The sequence below is a fragment of the Chenopodium quinoa genome, unplaced genomic scaffold (genome assembly GCF_001683475.1).
Source record: "Chenopodium quinoa cultivar QQ74 unplaced genomic scaffold, ASM168347v1, whole genome shotgun sequence".
Taxonomy (NCBI): Eukaryota; Viridiplantae; Streptophyta; class Magnoliopsida; order Caryophyllales; family Amaranthaceae; genus Chenopodium; species Chenopodium quinoa.
In genome coordinates, this window is record NW_018742541.1 from 1 (window position 1) to 16,299 (window position 16,299).

At 32.9% G+C, this 16,299-nt stretch overlaps 1 protein-coding gene and 1 pseudogene across 1 annotated transcript; one reads left to right on the top strand and one right to left on the bottom strand.

The window, feature by feature from the left end:
* The first annotated feature begins 5,340 nt into the window (after positions 1–5,340).
* Positions 5,341–9,194, top strand: LOC110720090. Its single transcript, XM_021899090.1, has 5 exons — positions 5,341–6,041; positions 6,144–6,228; positions 6,312–6,415; positions 8,220–8,460; positions 8,542–9,194. The coding sequence occupies exons 1-5, from the start codon at positions 5,508–5,510 to the stop codon at positions 8,562–8,564; spliced, it is 987 nt and encodes a 328-aa protein (XP_021754782.1). The 5' UTR covers positions 5,341–5,507; the 3' UTR covers positions 8,565–9,194.
* A 329-nt stretch (positions 9,195–9,523) lies between these two features.
* LOC110720091 lies at positions 9,524–14,858 on the bottom strand (annotated as a pseudogene).
* Between the last annotated feature and the right edge of the window lie 1,441 nt (positions 14,859–16,299).

Below are 16,299 nucleotides of genomic sequence, written 5' to 3' on the forward strand. Positions count from 1 at the left end.
AAAAGTTTTCCCTGGATCAATTTCCTAATCTTATAAATCAAATGGGCTTTCTAATATTGGGACTCACTGGTACCAACATCTAAGTTTGTTAAGCAAACATCATATATTGATTTGGGCAACCTTAACACATACCAGCCAGAAACTCAACCAAACAAGCCTAAATTCCCTACAAAATCCTTTGACGGCTCCAATTGAAAATAAAATATATAAGTTTCTAAATCTAGTCAGCCAAAGGGTTCCCAAATAAAAAAATTAGCAAAGTACAGAGCGAATGATATTGCCAAACTGGATACTCCTCACATATCACGTGCAAAATGATTGTATTATCAATTATAGCAGTTATTTCTTGGCAAGAATGATAGTCATCAAGCGAAGCGACTACTCGATCAATAAATGGGCAGCTTTGATGCAGCAACAAACATATCAACTATAACGGAAGCTTATACATGTAGATTATAGGCTATAATGTAAACAATGACAACAAAGTCTCACCTGAAGATACTTTACTGTATCCTTCTCAAATGCCTCATACATGAGGGTGATTCAAATGGTAGGGAAGGGAGAGGGGTGGTTTCGGTAATAGGGGTGGGTCGGCCGAGTGAAAAGTTACCTTCAAACTAACATGCTTTAATTTATAAATCAATATTATCCAAAAAAAAAAAAAAATGCTTTGTGAATATTGATTTTTTAAATATGGTAGAATTATTAATCTATCTAATTTGGTTATGCTATTATTATACAGCGTAGGAAATACTAAGCGTAATCTTCCAAATATTGATTTTTTTAATATAGTAACTTTTAGGATATCGTTTCCGCCTATTTTCCAAATCTATCCATTATTATCCTACTCCGTATTAAACACGTACAAATTATTAGTAAAAGTTATAGAAAGTTTTATTGGCAATATTTTTTAATTCCTAAATCTATCTATTACTATTATCCTCTGAAACATAGGAGTTGTTAGCGTACTGCCCAAGGTTTAGCTTAGAATAAATTAAATATACTAGCTATTCATAGCTTTAAACAATCATACTTGATCATAATATTTGATATTTGTATTTGGTTTAGTAGGTTCTCCATAAACATAAACATGATGCTGCATGAAGCAAAGCTAGATAATGTTAAACTCTTTCGAGTCTTCCTTCCCCATGAGTTCCCTCCATCTTTCTTGTATAATCAAGGGCTATTCCTCCTAAATCTCAAATCATATGATCAAAATCTGCTTAGGAAACTCGTCTATTTCAAAGTTTACGCCATTCACAGAGGTGATTTTTCTGAATTGGCAAAACAAGTAATCTCGGAAATCCAAGATTATATTGGCCCTAAATCAAAAGAGTTAATTTCTCGAAACGTTTCGGACTATTTGAAGTCTTGCTTCCGTTATCATAGGAATATTGATGCTTATCCCGGACTTTTGTTTGTGCTTGATATTCTCATCGATGGAAGGCATTGCCAACAAGAGGATCAGCAGTCTTTGTTCGTGTATACTACTACTGCTAATAAGCAAGAGGATTCCTATATTACTACACACGATTTTGATGAAATATTCGATGACAACGAATATGCTTATTTTCCATCCAAACTCAACAATGTAAGTTTTGATGAAATCCCTTTTACAAATGTTGAATATCAAAGCCTTGAACAAGATGATGTTGAGATCCTTAAATGTCTTTACCCCGAGCTTATGCGCCACGCTAATGTACAATATTCCGAGATTATATTACCGTGGGTGTTTAGGAAGCAAAAACAAACCGTTGAATGGATTCATACAAAAGATTTCGGTAATGATACTATTTGCTCCATTTGTCTTGACAACTTGTCATCGGAAAATGCAATAAGCTTGTCTCGTTGCAACCACGTATTTCATCGCGACTGCATTTTCAGATGGCTTCCCGGAAAACACAAGTGTCCCTATTGTCGATCTAGTATGCTAGTAGATATAAGATACTAATATTCTTTATTTCATTAGTTTATGTATGAGTATTGTTTCTTAATGCCCCAAAATCAGTGGACTTAGTTGTTAGTCGTTATTATCTAGTGCCTTAGTGGAAGATTATTTTCCTAAATAAAAGTAGTATCCTAGGTCTAAGAAGTTACCAGCAGTTTTAATGGAGTATTATGTGGGCCATGTTCACCCACTTAGCATAATCATTTCCTATTTTGTTGTTATAGTATTTAATGGCTAGTATTTAATTGAAAATTATTGAAGTATGGCAGAACACTCTGAAAATTCAATTGAGTAAATTGCTTAATTTACAACAAATATATAATGATTATGTGTGTGTGTTGTTTTTTTTCTTTTTTTTTTTTTATTTCAACATCAGCTGTACAATTACAACAAGATGATGTAAAAATAAACCTAGTATCACAAAATAAGCATTGATTCACGAAGAATAACAAGAAAAATCCTATGAAATTACCATGCATCAGTCTACAGACTCTACACTTGCCTCAAAACAGTGATGATAAGCAGAAATAGATTAAAAATAAAAATAAAACTAGTTTTGTGCCCGCGCGATGCCCGGGTTGTTTATTGAATTTTAAGATAAATTTTTAATCTATATGTCAAATTTTAAAATATATCATTGATACAAAATTAGTTAGGAATTGATGTGTTTTTGTGATGATTTAAACTATATAGTAGGCATGTAATGACTAATAATAATAATAACATTGGTGTAAAACATTTCTTGACCCGTAACCTAAAATAATGACCCTGCCCGAAATGACTCGTGACCCGACCCGATTTACAGGTCTACGCACAGTAATTAGATTATATTAGATTGTAAAGTATAATGTTTTAATTGATTATATAATATACTATAAATAATGGATCCATCTTTTGGTAAAGATAACCTATATAGTACAAGTATGATCTCAAAGGATGCCCTACATCACCTAAGAGAAAGCTATCATAAGTCAAGTCGAAAAAGTATTAAAACAAAGAAATAAACGTTAAAGTGAATTATTAGATTTCAATGTACACCCAAAGCATCAGTTTCAGTGTCTTGGGAAATTCATACAGAATTGGAAATCCACACAAAGAGCTACAGCTAAGTAATTAAGGTGATTGACAAGATTATCAAACTTGAGCCTAAAAAGCTATAACAATGGTCATTATGTGAGTGATGAGACACACCACAATCCATCTCTAAATTAGACATACATATACTACCAAATCTAATAAATAAAAATATTCACTAACCCTTTTATTCAGAAATGCTTAGAAAGTCTCTTTTTTTGTAAGAAGCGAAAGTTGTTCAAAATTGAAATTTATAAAAATTATCCTGATTAATTAACTCAAGAGAGAGAGAGAGAGAGAGAGAGAGAGAGACATACTACTAAATTTTTGCTAGCCCAAAAAGATAACAAGCCAAAACCTATCAAAAGCAATTTTTGTCACTGAGTTGTGGCCTGGCCTCCAACTGCCGTTGATTATTGTTAGAACAAATACCAGCAATCATATTCGGCAAACTCTCTAGCTGCAAAAATACAAGAAGCCAATTCAGGATTCAGAGAGCAGAATCAGGAAAATTCAAAGCAAGAGTTAGTGTCAGGACACTGAACAAAAGGGTTAGCCAAAAGGTAAGTAGCATGCCAAGATTAAAGAAAGAAGGCAGATTGAAGCAACACAAAAATGGTGCTAGAACTCTCACATCAAGACGTGAAAACAAATAGCATTACTTGCATATATTAACAATCACCAAAGAAAATCAACACTATATCAATGACACTTAGCAGAGCAGTAAGCCAATAAGTACAGCCAAAATATTTATCGAGGAACCTGGATATAGTGATATATCAATCCAATTAAGTACAGCCAATAAGTACAGCCATGCATCAATCCAATTACAAAAGTGACAATGCCACCTGCACTACATGAATGAGGAACCTGGATATAGTGATATACAATAACACTCAAAACTAATTTCTCCAACACTTTATTCTTAAAATTGCAAAAATTTGGAATAAATTGATATTCCATTCAAACAACCTAGAACAAATACTCAATTTCAAATAAAAAAATTTATCAAAACCAATATCAATCAAATTTACTCAAAAATTACTCTTAAATTGCAAATTCACCCAATTTCTCAAAATCCAAAAAAGCAGACATCTCTCAACCTCCAAGTGATTGTTCACTGCATCTTCATTCTCCAACGTCAAAACGATTCCCAACCCCATTCTTCTCAACAGACTCAAATTGGCTCCCAGAAGTTTAATTAGAAGACTCAGATAAGATAACTTGAAATATTCCCTACAATTATCGACGTTCTTTATGTCTTATGCCGGTTTGTGTATAATATTTTATCAAAGCTATTTGCATATAAACGATAAATGTGTTGGATGTTGTGCAATGTTCTAAACGATAAATGAGCTACTTTAAAATAACGCTCACATAAAGAAACAACCTTTCGTTGTCCAGTAACTAATGCTGTTATATAATTAAACCATGAAATTCTAAACAATTCTAAACTTTATTATTCTAATCCTCCATTTAATTTATGATTAATTGATGATTAATTACACATGGGGATAAGAAGGTAAATAAATATTTTGAGGGGTATAATAGTCCGTGCACTATTCATAAGAACAATCTCCTACTTTTACACATGAGGATAAGAAGTTAAATAAATATTATAAGGGGCATAATAGTCCGTGCACTATTCATAGAACAATCTCCTACTTTTTACGGAAATTGATAAGGAGTATGTTATTTTTCCAGGGTATAATTAAAATGGTTACAATCAATATATAACATTGTTAGCAACTTTTATAACATAGTCGTGGAATGTCCTACTGGTTTACATGTTAACTTACGACTATATTGGTCTATGGTTCGATACTCTTCAGCTGCATTTCCCAACCACAAATATTTTTTCCTTAGGAGAATTTTGGATTTGATAGTTACAATCAATATATAATATTGTTAGCACATATATAACACGGTCGTGGACTGTCTTATTGGTTTACATGTTACCTTGCAATTACATTGGTTAAAGGTTCTATTCCCTATAGTTGCATTCCCCATTTTTTGTAACTACTTAATCCATTTTAAAAATTTGACTAACCCGAGATATAAAAATAAATAAATAAATAAATAAAAAAAAAAACCCTTTTTCTCCAAGAAATACTTTTTTTTTTACTACTTAATCCATTTTAAAAATTTGACTAACTTTTTTCTTCAATATTCGAGATCAAAAAAAAAAAAAAAAAAACAAAATCCCAAAATAACCCTTTTCTCCAAGAAATACTTTTTTTTTTACTACTTAATCCATTTTAAAAATTTGACTAACTTTTTTCTTCAATATTCGAGATCAAAAAAAAAATCCCAAAATAACCCTTTTTCTCCAAGAAATACTTTTTTTTTACTACTTAATCCATTTTTAAAATTTGACTAACTTTTTTCTTCAATATTCGATATCAAAAAAACCATTTTTCTCCAAGAAATAACCATTTTTCTTCAAGAAATCATCCTTTCGTCTGCACATTTATTCAGTACTACAATGGAAGGGGAAGCATCATCATCTTCTTCGTCATCACCAGATGACTTTTCTGCCATGCTCGAAATACATATCAGAGAGCTTCAACAGGCCAAAAATGGCGATGCTCAGAAGATTATTCTTGAGAAGATGAAGGCTGATATTGAGTCGTTCTTCCAATTGGGAAAATTGAGTTCTCCAAACGTTAAGCTCTTGAATCCAGCTTATAAAGCTTTGAAATTTTATTACCAAGAATGCTTGAGTGATTCTGATTTGAAGATTAAATTAGCTGACATGTTATCATTCTTGTCCACGATTTCCTGCGAGGATGAAGAATACGAATGCATGCATTTTAAGCTATTGGGGTCAAGAACTAATGAATTTACTAAATGGGGAACCAGGTATCTGAAAATTCTGGGATTTCAAATCAGACAAACATTCCGAAAGTTTCATGTAATTGCCCAACAAGTTAAGGAGTATTACCAAAACAGAAGGGGTAAATCAATTACCAATCTCTTGTTCTTTAAGGGAAGTACAATTCAAGAGCTTCAACTAAAGGTATTAATTCTTTATTTTTGTTTGATACAGTAATTTTGGTTTTCTTTGATTTTGTTTATCTTTAATTTTTGTTTAAAATAATTTAGTTATTTCTTATTTCAGACTGTCATCGTTCTTCAACATGCATCAGCATTGTCCAAGAACTCATTCCTAATGTGCAATTCTGTAAAAGAATACAAAATTAGTAGTAAGTTATTTATAATTTCACTTTGTTTTTTTTGTTTTTTTTTTTTTTTTTAAATTAATCACATATTTTTTGTTTTGATGCAGTGTCTGCATCTGATGGAGCAGAGATTATGCGATATGACCCTCTATTTCACGGTTATAAGATGATGCCGAAAGTTAGGAGGGGTTTGGCTGTTTTCGATGCTGAGGTGTGTTATTGTTGTTTTTGTTGTTGCTGTTGTTTTTGTTGTTGCTGTTGTTGTTGTTGTTTTTGCTGTTGTTGTTTTTGCTGTTGATGTTCTTGTTGTTGCTGCTGCTGCTGTTGTTGTTTTTCATGTTGTTGTTGTTGTTGCTGCTGCTGCTGCTGTTGTTGTTTTTCATGTTGTTGTTGTTGTTGTTGTTGTTGCTGCTGATGCCGTTGTTGTTTTTCATGTTGTTGTTGTTGTTGTTGTTGTTGCTGCTGCTGCTGTTGTTGTTTTTCATGTTGTTGTTGCTGCTGCTGTTGTTGCTTTTGTTGTTTTTGTCCATTGAACGTGAACCCTATTCTACAAATGTGCTTTTTTCAAGGTTCTGGTTTACTTTAGTTACTAATGGCATCAGCATCACAACTAGATTAAGCTAGAAATGAGATTTGTGTTCAATTAAGGTATAATTAAGGGAACTAATAATGGTATTATAATCTTTAAAAGGACCCCCCAAAAAAACTTTGTAATCTACACCGTATATACAATCCACAATAGTCCCATACTAAAACAAATTGAGTGGTAGATACCATTATAGGCATGATTAACATGCATAGCATGACAATTGATACAAGAAATCATGAAAAATTGATCTCATGTAGTTTGGTATTATATTACAGTTTGTACTGAATTGCTGCTAGACTATATGTCCTACTGAATTGCTGCTAGACTATATGTCCTGAGTCTCCTGACACTTCTCTCGCAAGTTTAGATCATTATAAAGACAATTAAAATACCAGAGATGTACCTTTGGTCCTTGAACTGACTCTTCCCTTTGATCATGATCTCAACACGACTTTTTGAATACCTTTCCACTTAAGCTTCAATCCATATTAGTGGTCTCACTTATTAGCCAACAAATGCATAATCTTAGAAATACTAGTATTTACTTTCCATCAGATTGGACATAAACCTTGAAAAAACATGGTCCATTTCCTCTTCACAAAGGTATGACAAAATATTGACTGCAAGGGGAAAAGATAGGCATAATAAGAAAGCTTTACGGATTAATAAGAAGCAATCAGTATGAGTCTATGAACAATACTACATGGAAATACCAATCAATTTCTTTTTGCTTGCATAACTTGTACATATTTGCTTTCATCGTAGCACCAATATGACCTCTTTCCAAGTGAAATTGAAAACAAAGGGAAAGCCGATAAGTGCAGATATAAAATGCATGACGTGAAACAAAGGTTATTGACTCCCATAAGGCATGAAAGGAAAAAAAAAAAAAAAAGACATCCATTTATAATCAACTGAGCATATATAACTGATACAAGTGATGTCAAAAACCAAAATTGTTCAAAATATAGACAGAAATTTGGATCATATCCCAATTACAGTTTATGATCATATCCCGAGACCGCAATGATACGAGCAAAGCTCAGTGAGACGCTAAGACATCTTCAGGCATATACAATACAACTCACAAAATCTGTTCCCCTTTGATAGCAACAAAACTATGTGAATGCACAATTAACACATTCATTGCAGTAGACTAATGCAAGAGGTCAGCCCAGACCAGCTGTGCATTTCACATATTTTGAATCTATCATATTTTGGCTGATTTTTCTCTTGCTTTGCTTGAATCACTCTGTTTTCTGCACTAATCTCTAGCAACTAACCTAAATGTCAACATCATTCTGGTTCTTACAGTAGCAACGTGATGGCATGGTAACTTGACAGCAAAACACTATGTTTCTCTACATACATTCATTACACTAATGTTATTGCTGACTTGTTGTGAGACTATCTTATTGTATTGTAGGTTCGAGCTAAAAGGTTTCTTACATCGCCCACCCAAACAAGGATATACATCCTAATTCAGCGAGAAAACGAAAATTTCTTCATCGTTAAAGATGATATTTTAGAAGGGATAAGAGCTCTCGAGGATTGGCTGCACAAATACTATCAAGATGAAGACATCAAAATCGCTTTTTTGGTATTTGATCATGGTCATAACCTTTACTACCTCAGAAACAAATTCTGGGTAGCAAGGTTAATCCAAGGTAATGTCTCTTTGCCTCATCCAAACACGTGAATCATGCAAGTCTGTTTCTGATATTTGTTTCTCACGGTGTCATTGACAGGGGAGGATTGGTGGGATGAGTGATGGCAGCAGGAGGGATGAATGATGGCAGCAGGCTGCTGATGTGAAGTGGATGTTTTGTATATTAGTCATTCTCTGTGATTCTTCATTACTGATCCCTTTTTGAACAAATATTACAGTTGAGTTTAAGATACAATGATGAATGCCCTATCAAGCAGTTTGATGTTTGTATGTGCTGTGCACAAAGTAGATGCTATAGACTAGGTGAGTATGTAGGTGATTCGATGATTAAAACTCATTAAAAGGATCTTATTCATATACATAACAGATGATTAGTCCCTATCAAAGTTGAAATTTTCCTTTGGTTGATGCTTATACTGTTGTTGTATGGTTAATTATAGAGCTTTAATGTTTATAGATAATTCTGCTCTTGGCTTTTGTGTAAATAAACAAAGGACACGGAATATCATTTATTAAATCATTGTATTGATACCATCGGGTGTATGTACCACTAATAATATGATTTCCTCCAGTTCATTTTGTTTGCCTAAGCTTTTTGGTTGGTTCACTTTTGTGCAGGTAAAAATATTGTTAGTAACAATATTAACACGGTGGTGGACTGTCCTACTGGTTTATATGCTATTTAGTAACTACATTGGTCTATGGTTCGATTCCCTACAACTGCGTTCCCTATACCTTTTTTTTTTAATAAGGAAATTTTGACTTTTACCAACAAACAAAATCAAAAAAAATTCTTTAGTGAATTCCAAATATACTACGTACGTCAATTAGGCATTATATAATCTAAAGATATTTAGTGATAAAAACACGTTCAACAATAAAGTGTGTCATAAATTATTTTTTTATGATCTGATATGAACTTATATTTCCTGATTTGATCTAAACTTTTTTTTTTTTTCCTTGAATAAGTACAAATAAGATGAACTATAGTAAAAGGTTGGGTGAATGTAAAAAAAAAAAAAAAAATTAAAAAAAAAAAGGTAATATAGTAAGTAAATACAGAAACGTGAAAGTATTATAGGATTTATAGGCAAGGTTTTTTTCAATTTTAACAAGAAATTGATAAGGAGTATGTTATTTTTCCAGGGTATACAAAGTCTAGTTCATTACTGTACAAGGATATGAATAGAATTAAAACGTTTCCACAGGTCCTGAACTGCTACAACTAAAACTGAGGGCTTATAACAGCACCTTGTGTAAGACAGGCCTTGTTAATTTGTCATATTGCCTTATTGGTCATATACAGTGAGCCCTGTCACTAAAATTTACAATTTTTTATTTTTCTCTGGAAGTTTCTCTAGCAATTCCGGTATTATTTCGAACAGGTCACCAACAAGCCCATAGTCCACCACCTGCAAAACAAAAAGTATGCTAAGTTCAAATTTAAAGAAAAAATAGTGTGATAGCAGCGTTCTTTGATAAACCTGAGTCGTTGGAACTTGGAAGGGACAGTAGGGTGACTAGAGGTGATTCCTCAGGCATAATCTTCAATTTTTGGAAGGCAGTATCTAATACTAATTTCCATGCATAAATCATATCATACTAGTTTCGACTATATATGAAGTTCTTAGGTGCAACACGGAGAAAAGTGATCATACTAATTCCCATATTGGAGGGCCAAGTTTTATATCAGTCCTGAATTATCATGCATCTATAACATGTCTTAACATGATCTTTTCCGTGACATTAAAGTATGGATATTGCATTAGTTCCACATTGGATCACCAATATGCAATCAATTTCCAATTCCTCATCAGTGAGAAAGAAGGGAGGGGAGGAAGATGTACACTCACAATTGCTGTAATACAGCGTTTCCAGATGCAAATGTACTTTCATGAATAAAGGGTTCAGAAAATCAAATATAAATCTTCAGTTTCATTTGCAATTTAGCAATAAAGATAAGAAAACTGTTTTCCTACCTGGAATATGGGGGCATCTGCATCCTTATTTATCGCTACAATGACTTTGGAGTCTCTCATGCCAGCCTTGTGTTGAATGGCTCCTGATACCCCAAAAGCCATGTACAGCTCTGGAGCAACAATTTTTCCTGTCTGTACAACCTGAAACAAAGACAAAGAGGAAAAAATAAAACTCAAAGTTAAAAATGAACATGTTCAATAAACTATATGATGAATAAATTTATATTTTTCAGTCCATAAGCACTAACATTGAGTTGAGTGTTGCATACCATCAATGGAAAACTATCTAGAGAATCTACTATGGATCAAAAACAGAGATTGTATTGGCGATAAAAGCTTTCTGTCTGACTCAACTAAAATTTTACTTTACACTGTAGCCTTCCCATTTGTGAAGGCGTCCATGGCTCTATGCAATCTGGATGTTGATGCTGTCATAGTTATACCAGCATATTGTTGGAATTTAATACTGTTGAAGCGCTAGATAGGATATTTAATAACAAAATTTGTATTTGTTTAGCCTTCAGTCCTTCACCCCACCTACACCCCCTCCTCCCCCTCCCCAACAACACACACACACACACAAAGGATGTATGAGTTTCTTTCTAAGAAGTATTCTTCATATACCATGCAAAATACTTACCTTAATAGATTTGATGGCATTTTTTGAGTTCCAAGATTTTGAAACTAAGCCTTATTTGAGCTCTTTATGTAGGAAGTGCTATCAATTTTAGGAGTCCTTAAAATGATTATACAATTTAAAAATGTTTCTGTTGATCTGTTATGTTACAAATGTTAAGCACGGAAGAACTGTGTAAAAGATATTTAACTCAAGCTCAAAGTTATGTAAAGTAAACAAACATATGTTAAATGTTTTTAAATACCTGCTGCATCAAGTTTCTCAGCAAGCTTCTCGATCATCTTGAAATTCTTAGCACTTTTTAAACCTCGTCCTCCGGTCACTACAATGCGTGCATTTCCAAGATCTGGGCGCTCAGTTTTCTGAGTGCTACGCTTTACAAATCTAGATTTATCCAGAATTTCTGCAAATGAATTACCAGAATCAGAGCTCATAAAAACTATACTTACAAGCACAGATATACAAGTATGTCATGACTCAGAAGTTGGAATTGTATAAGTTGCCGTCTAATACCACCTTGACTGAGGCTCTCATTTAATATAATCTAAATCAAAATCAAGATGGCAATTGCTACCATCACTGCCAAGTGTGACAAAAGAAAAGTTTGTATTTAAACTAAACACAGACCTTCACCAAAGGCTGAGAGATCAACCTGAGTAATGGGAGCAGCATAAGATCTTGTTTCAGATGCTGGAAGGAGCACGGACAGTCAAGATGCATGGAGACTCGCCAGTATATTTAACTGTACAAAGACATATATTGGCCTGTAATAGTCATCCACACATAAAATCCAGTGGGTTTTAAAATAATAGTCTTAGCAATTTTGTCAAGAAGAAAAAGGGATAAAACAATAAAATCCAAATTAGAACGATGGGTCAGATGCATAAACCAAGAATCTATTTTAGGTGGTCATCTACAAAGATCCTCTTCCTCCATTCACTTTTATACAGTGCTACATGCTTTTGCAAACAAACTTTCATCATATCATTCATTATTCACTCCCTAGATCCAAGTCATCTTTAGTCTCCCTCAACTTCTTTTGAGAATTCCAATAGCCAAACACTTCACTTTCATTACCAATGCATCATATTTATTCTCCCTAACATAATCTTCAATATTTGTAACTCCAACTTTCCCCCAATATCTACATTCCTAATTTTATTTTTCAGAGTGTTACCAACTTAACTAACATCCATCTCAACATATACATCTATGTTACATGTTTTTTTATTCTTTTTATTTTTTATTTTTAATTTTAATGTACTTCTTAAATGTCCAGCATTTGTATGCTTATTTTGAGAGATAACAAATGCAGATAGGAGTAGTAAAAGTACCTCACAAATTGATGAGACCCAGATATCCCAGTTACATCAGTTACTGGAGAAACATCTAAAAGCGCAGCTGCACGGAGCAATATATTTTTACCAAATGAACCAGAAGCAGCAAGAATATGTGTATATCCACCTTTCTTCTGAACTAATTCAACCAGATTTGCCCAAGTTTCAGCTAAAGGATTCATAAATTTATCTGAATCGGCCACAAGCACCTACAAGACATATCATTAGCACAAGCTTAGTACTGTGAAAGTTTTTCCACTCTACAAGTTCAAGGTACATACTTCTAAATAAGTTAAGGTAACCATGATCATCCGATCAAAAGACATCTTTTAGTAAATTAAACCCAATGGAAAAATTAGCTTTCAAAAATACAAAGTAGAATTTTAGACAGCTGCTCAAGGCTTCTCAGAACAAAATAAAAAGGATATGACAAGTTTGTATGGTATACAATTCATTGACAGCCTTTTCTAACTCTTACTAGAAAAACCACCACTATTCAGAAGGTAACTCCATGAAAACTATTGTTCCTAAATTACTAGATTTGACTACAAATAGTAGTGAAATAAAAAATTCTACTTCTATTGGCTATCTAGCTCAAATTTTCAGTAGTGTCAATAAGTTGCTCATTTCTTCGTTTTGTGTATTCTTTGTTTTACCACTTATCACAAAATTCTTTGTTTGATTTAACTTTGTTCAAATATTTTAAGTCATATTGAAACCGCCAAGTAAATGATATTATCCTATAAGTCTACATTCAATAAGAAAAGACACATACCTGTGAAACTAAGGGATGGCACAAGGAAGCATGTGTTGCAGCTTGTTGGAGAGAGGGACCAGAACCGGCCAATAGCATGGAGATCGAATTATCCTTACTTAAACACTTTGCAGCCTCTACAGAACTAATAGACGATGACTTGATGGAACCTCCTTCATGTTCAGCCAACACCAACGTGCTAATCTATTCCATTAAGCAGAAGATATAGCCTCATTAAACACAAATAAGGTGAGCAACTTCATGTATTCGACAGAGTCACAATATGATGATGATAATTGATTATTGATACAACATTTTACATGTATAAGCTATAGCCACTTCTAAAATAGAAATGATCTCCATGATTTAGCCACATTTTTAAAAAACTAGAGTAAGCATGCAAGATTTGGAAAAGAAAGATTTGCTTATAAATTTACAACATTTGATCAGTATATCAGAAAATGTAAAAGTTAAAAGAAGGAAGCAACAAACTACATGAGGTGCAAGCATTGCATAAACATATGATGATGGTCACAACAGCATAAAAATAGACAGTTGAATCCAGAACATGGAGAGAGCAATTACTGAGACAGGCCAAAACCAAGAACCACATTCACCAGACTCACATACCATTGTTCAATAGAAGAAAGAAGTTTAGTAAAGATAACAAATATCTACTACAAATATATGAATGATAACAACATTAAGGAGGAGCAAAGGGAAGCTCAATTGGCAGGAGCTTCCCCTCTTGCATCCACGAATAAAGGGTTTGGGTGGGGTTTGTAGGTTAGTCCTCAAAGAAGGCAAAGCTTAATCGTTACCCGACAAAAACACACACAGCTGGACCATTAACGAAATTTATAACTGAATTATGCACTCTTTTACAATATCTAATACAGCAACGTGACAATTGAAGCAGTCATACAACCGCTAAAATAAAAACACACAACAGCAGTCAGACTATCTAGCACGGAGTTAGAACTTTAGAAGTGCACAGCTCAATCGAACCAACCTGCGAATCAAAGGAGCTAACTAAAATTCTATTGCAGTTTACTGATGAATAAATTGTGTAACAAGGAAATCCAATATTCAAACTATCGATAGCTAACCTTCCAATAATTACAATAAACCATTACTTACTAGCATTGCAAGTAACCATACCAAAAATATCAGCCCTATTTAAGTAATTTAACCATGGTTTACCACAACAATCAAATATATATTTCAGTGATTACTTTCAATTTCCAAATAACAATTGCTAATCACATAATTCAATTTCAATTGATCAATCAAACAGTAAAATAAGTTCGAATTCGAACAACGCAAACAATTACCAAACATAAAATAACAATCAATCGATCAAAAAACAATGTAAATTGGTTAAATTCCGATCTAACAATCAAAAATCAATGAATAACAAGTAATAAGTTAAACTTGATAGTAATGCAATGATCAACTCCCTCACCCCAAGAATTTGAGATGATTCAAAAAAGAGAAGCTTACAAATCGTGAAGTGGTGGATTGTCGGAGAGAAAAGCTTGCGTTGCGAAGTCAGAAAGCCCTAAGCATTGCTCCAATCGCCATTGAAGAAGAAGAAGAAAGGGAGAGGTTGATTGGGAGGAGAGAGAGAGTAGAAAAACGTAAAGGATTTGTATTTGTACTTCTTATTTAACTTGCTCCTAATTACTAAATGGACACATGAAGATTGTACGTGCAGTCATGCACTAGCTTAATTGAAACTAGTTGTATGATATGATTTCCGAACAATTTTAAAGGGAAGAAAGTTAGGCATTTGTAAATACATAATATTGATTAAAATATTATTAAAACACATGATAGAGAGAGAAAAGAGGAGAGAGATAGGAAGAGAGAGGTATATAGGTGGACCCCACCCATTTTTGGGTCGGATTGTATCACGTGATGGGGGACCACATGTTGATTGTTCTACTGAAAGTTTATATGGTACCATTGAATCCTCAGTGGCACTATTTATGCATAAATTTTGTACAACTGAATGCATATATAATACCATTATGTACATATATAGTATCACTGTATATACAGTGGTACCATTTGATCATCCAATGATACCAGAATATGCATTCATTTATACATATGTAATTACATGAATACCCCTTGTTATGCATTTGTAATGCCTAACTTTCCTCCATTTTTAGTTCCTCTTAGATTCTTAATAACTATCCATGTCATCGGTGAATGAGAGTGAGGGACAGGTATGATGGTTAGAGCTTGCCTCCCAAATTTAGGAGATCCTCGATATCGTGAGTTTATTTATTTTATTTATCTTTTTTTAAAGGAGTTAAAATTTTGTTAACTCGAGCTTTTTTAGTACTCCTTTTTTCTTGATTCCACATACCTTATTTTCCCCTCTCTCATACTCTATGTACCTTTTTCTTACACCTAATTGCTACCTTCTTTGTCAAAAAAAAAAAAAAAAAAAAAAAAAATTGCTACCTTAAGTTCTAAAAAGGTTGTAAATAGGTGGAAATCATTATCCTTAAATAATGAAAATTGCTACATAAGTCTTCTAATTGAACACTTGGCAATGGTGATGGTTTAATACTTTAATCAAATATATGTTTTCGACACAAAAAATACTCTTATCAAACATGCTCTTAAAGTGGTTTGAGTATTACTACTCCCAATACATTTTATTTGTAACTTTTGAATATTTTATGTATCACAAATTATATCCAAAATTGCATATAATATGACGGAGGTAGTAGATAGTTTTTGATGTAAAAATCTTTTGACACAAGAATGGATCATGGAGTATATAGGATCTTATCCTCCTCTTTATTGCCAGAATTATCACCTATTACAACAACCTTGTTTGGTAAAGAGTTTTTGAAAAGTTTTTAATTTATTGAACACTATTAGAGGTTTGACCATTTTAAAAACTTAATTTTGGTGTTTGGTAAATAACTTATCAAAAAGATTTTTTTTTTTATGGTAAAAAAAAAAAAAAAAAAAAAAACTCTTTTAGAAAAAGCTTTTTATAAGAGATTTTTTAAATTAGCTTATTTAGTATTAAATACATTGAAACAACTACTAATAATAAACATCTACTCGTATTTACTTAACACTTTTATACAATCAATTATTTACA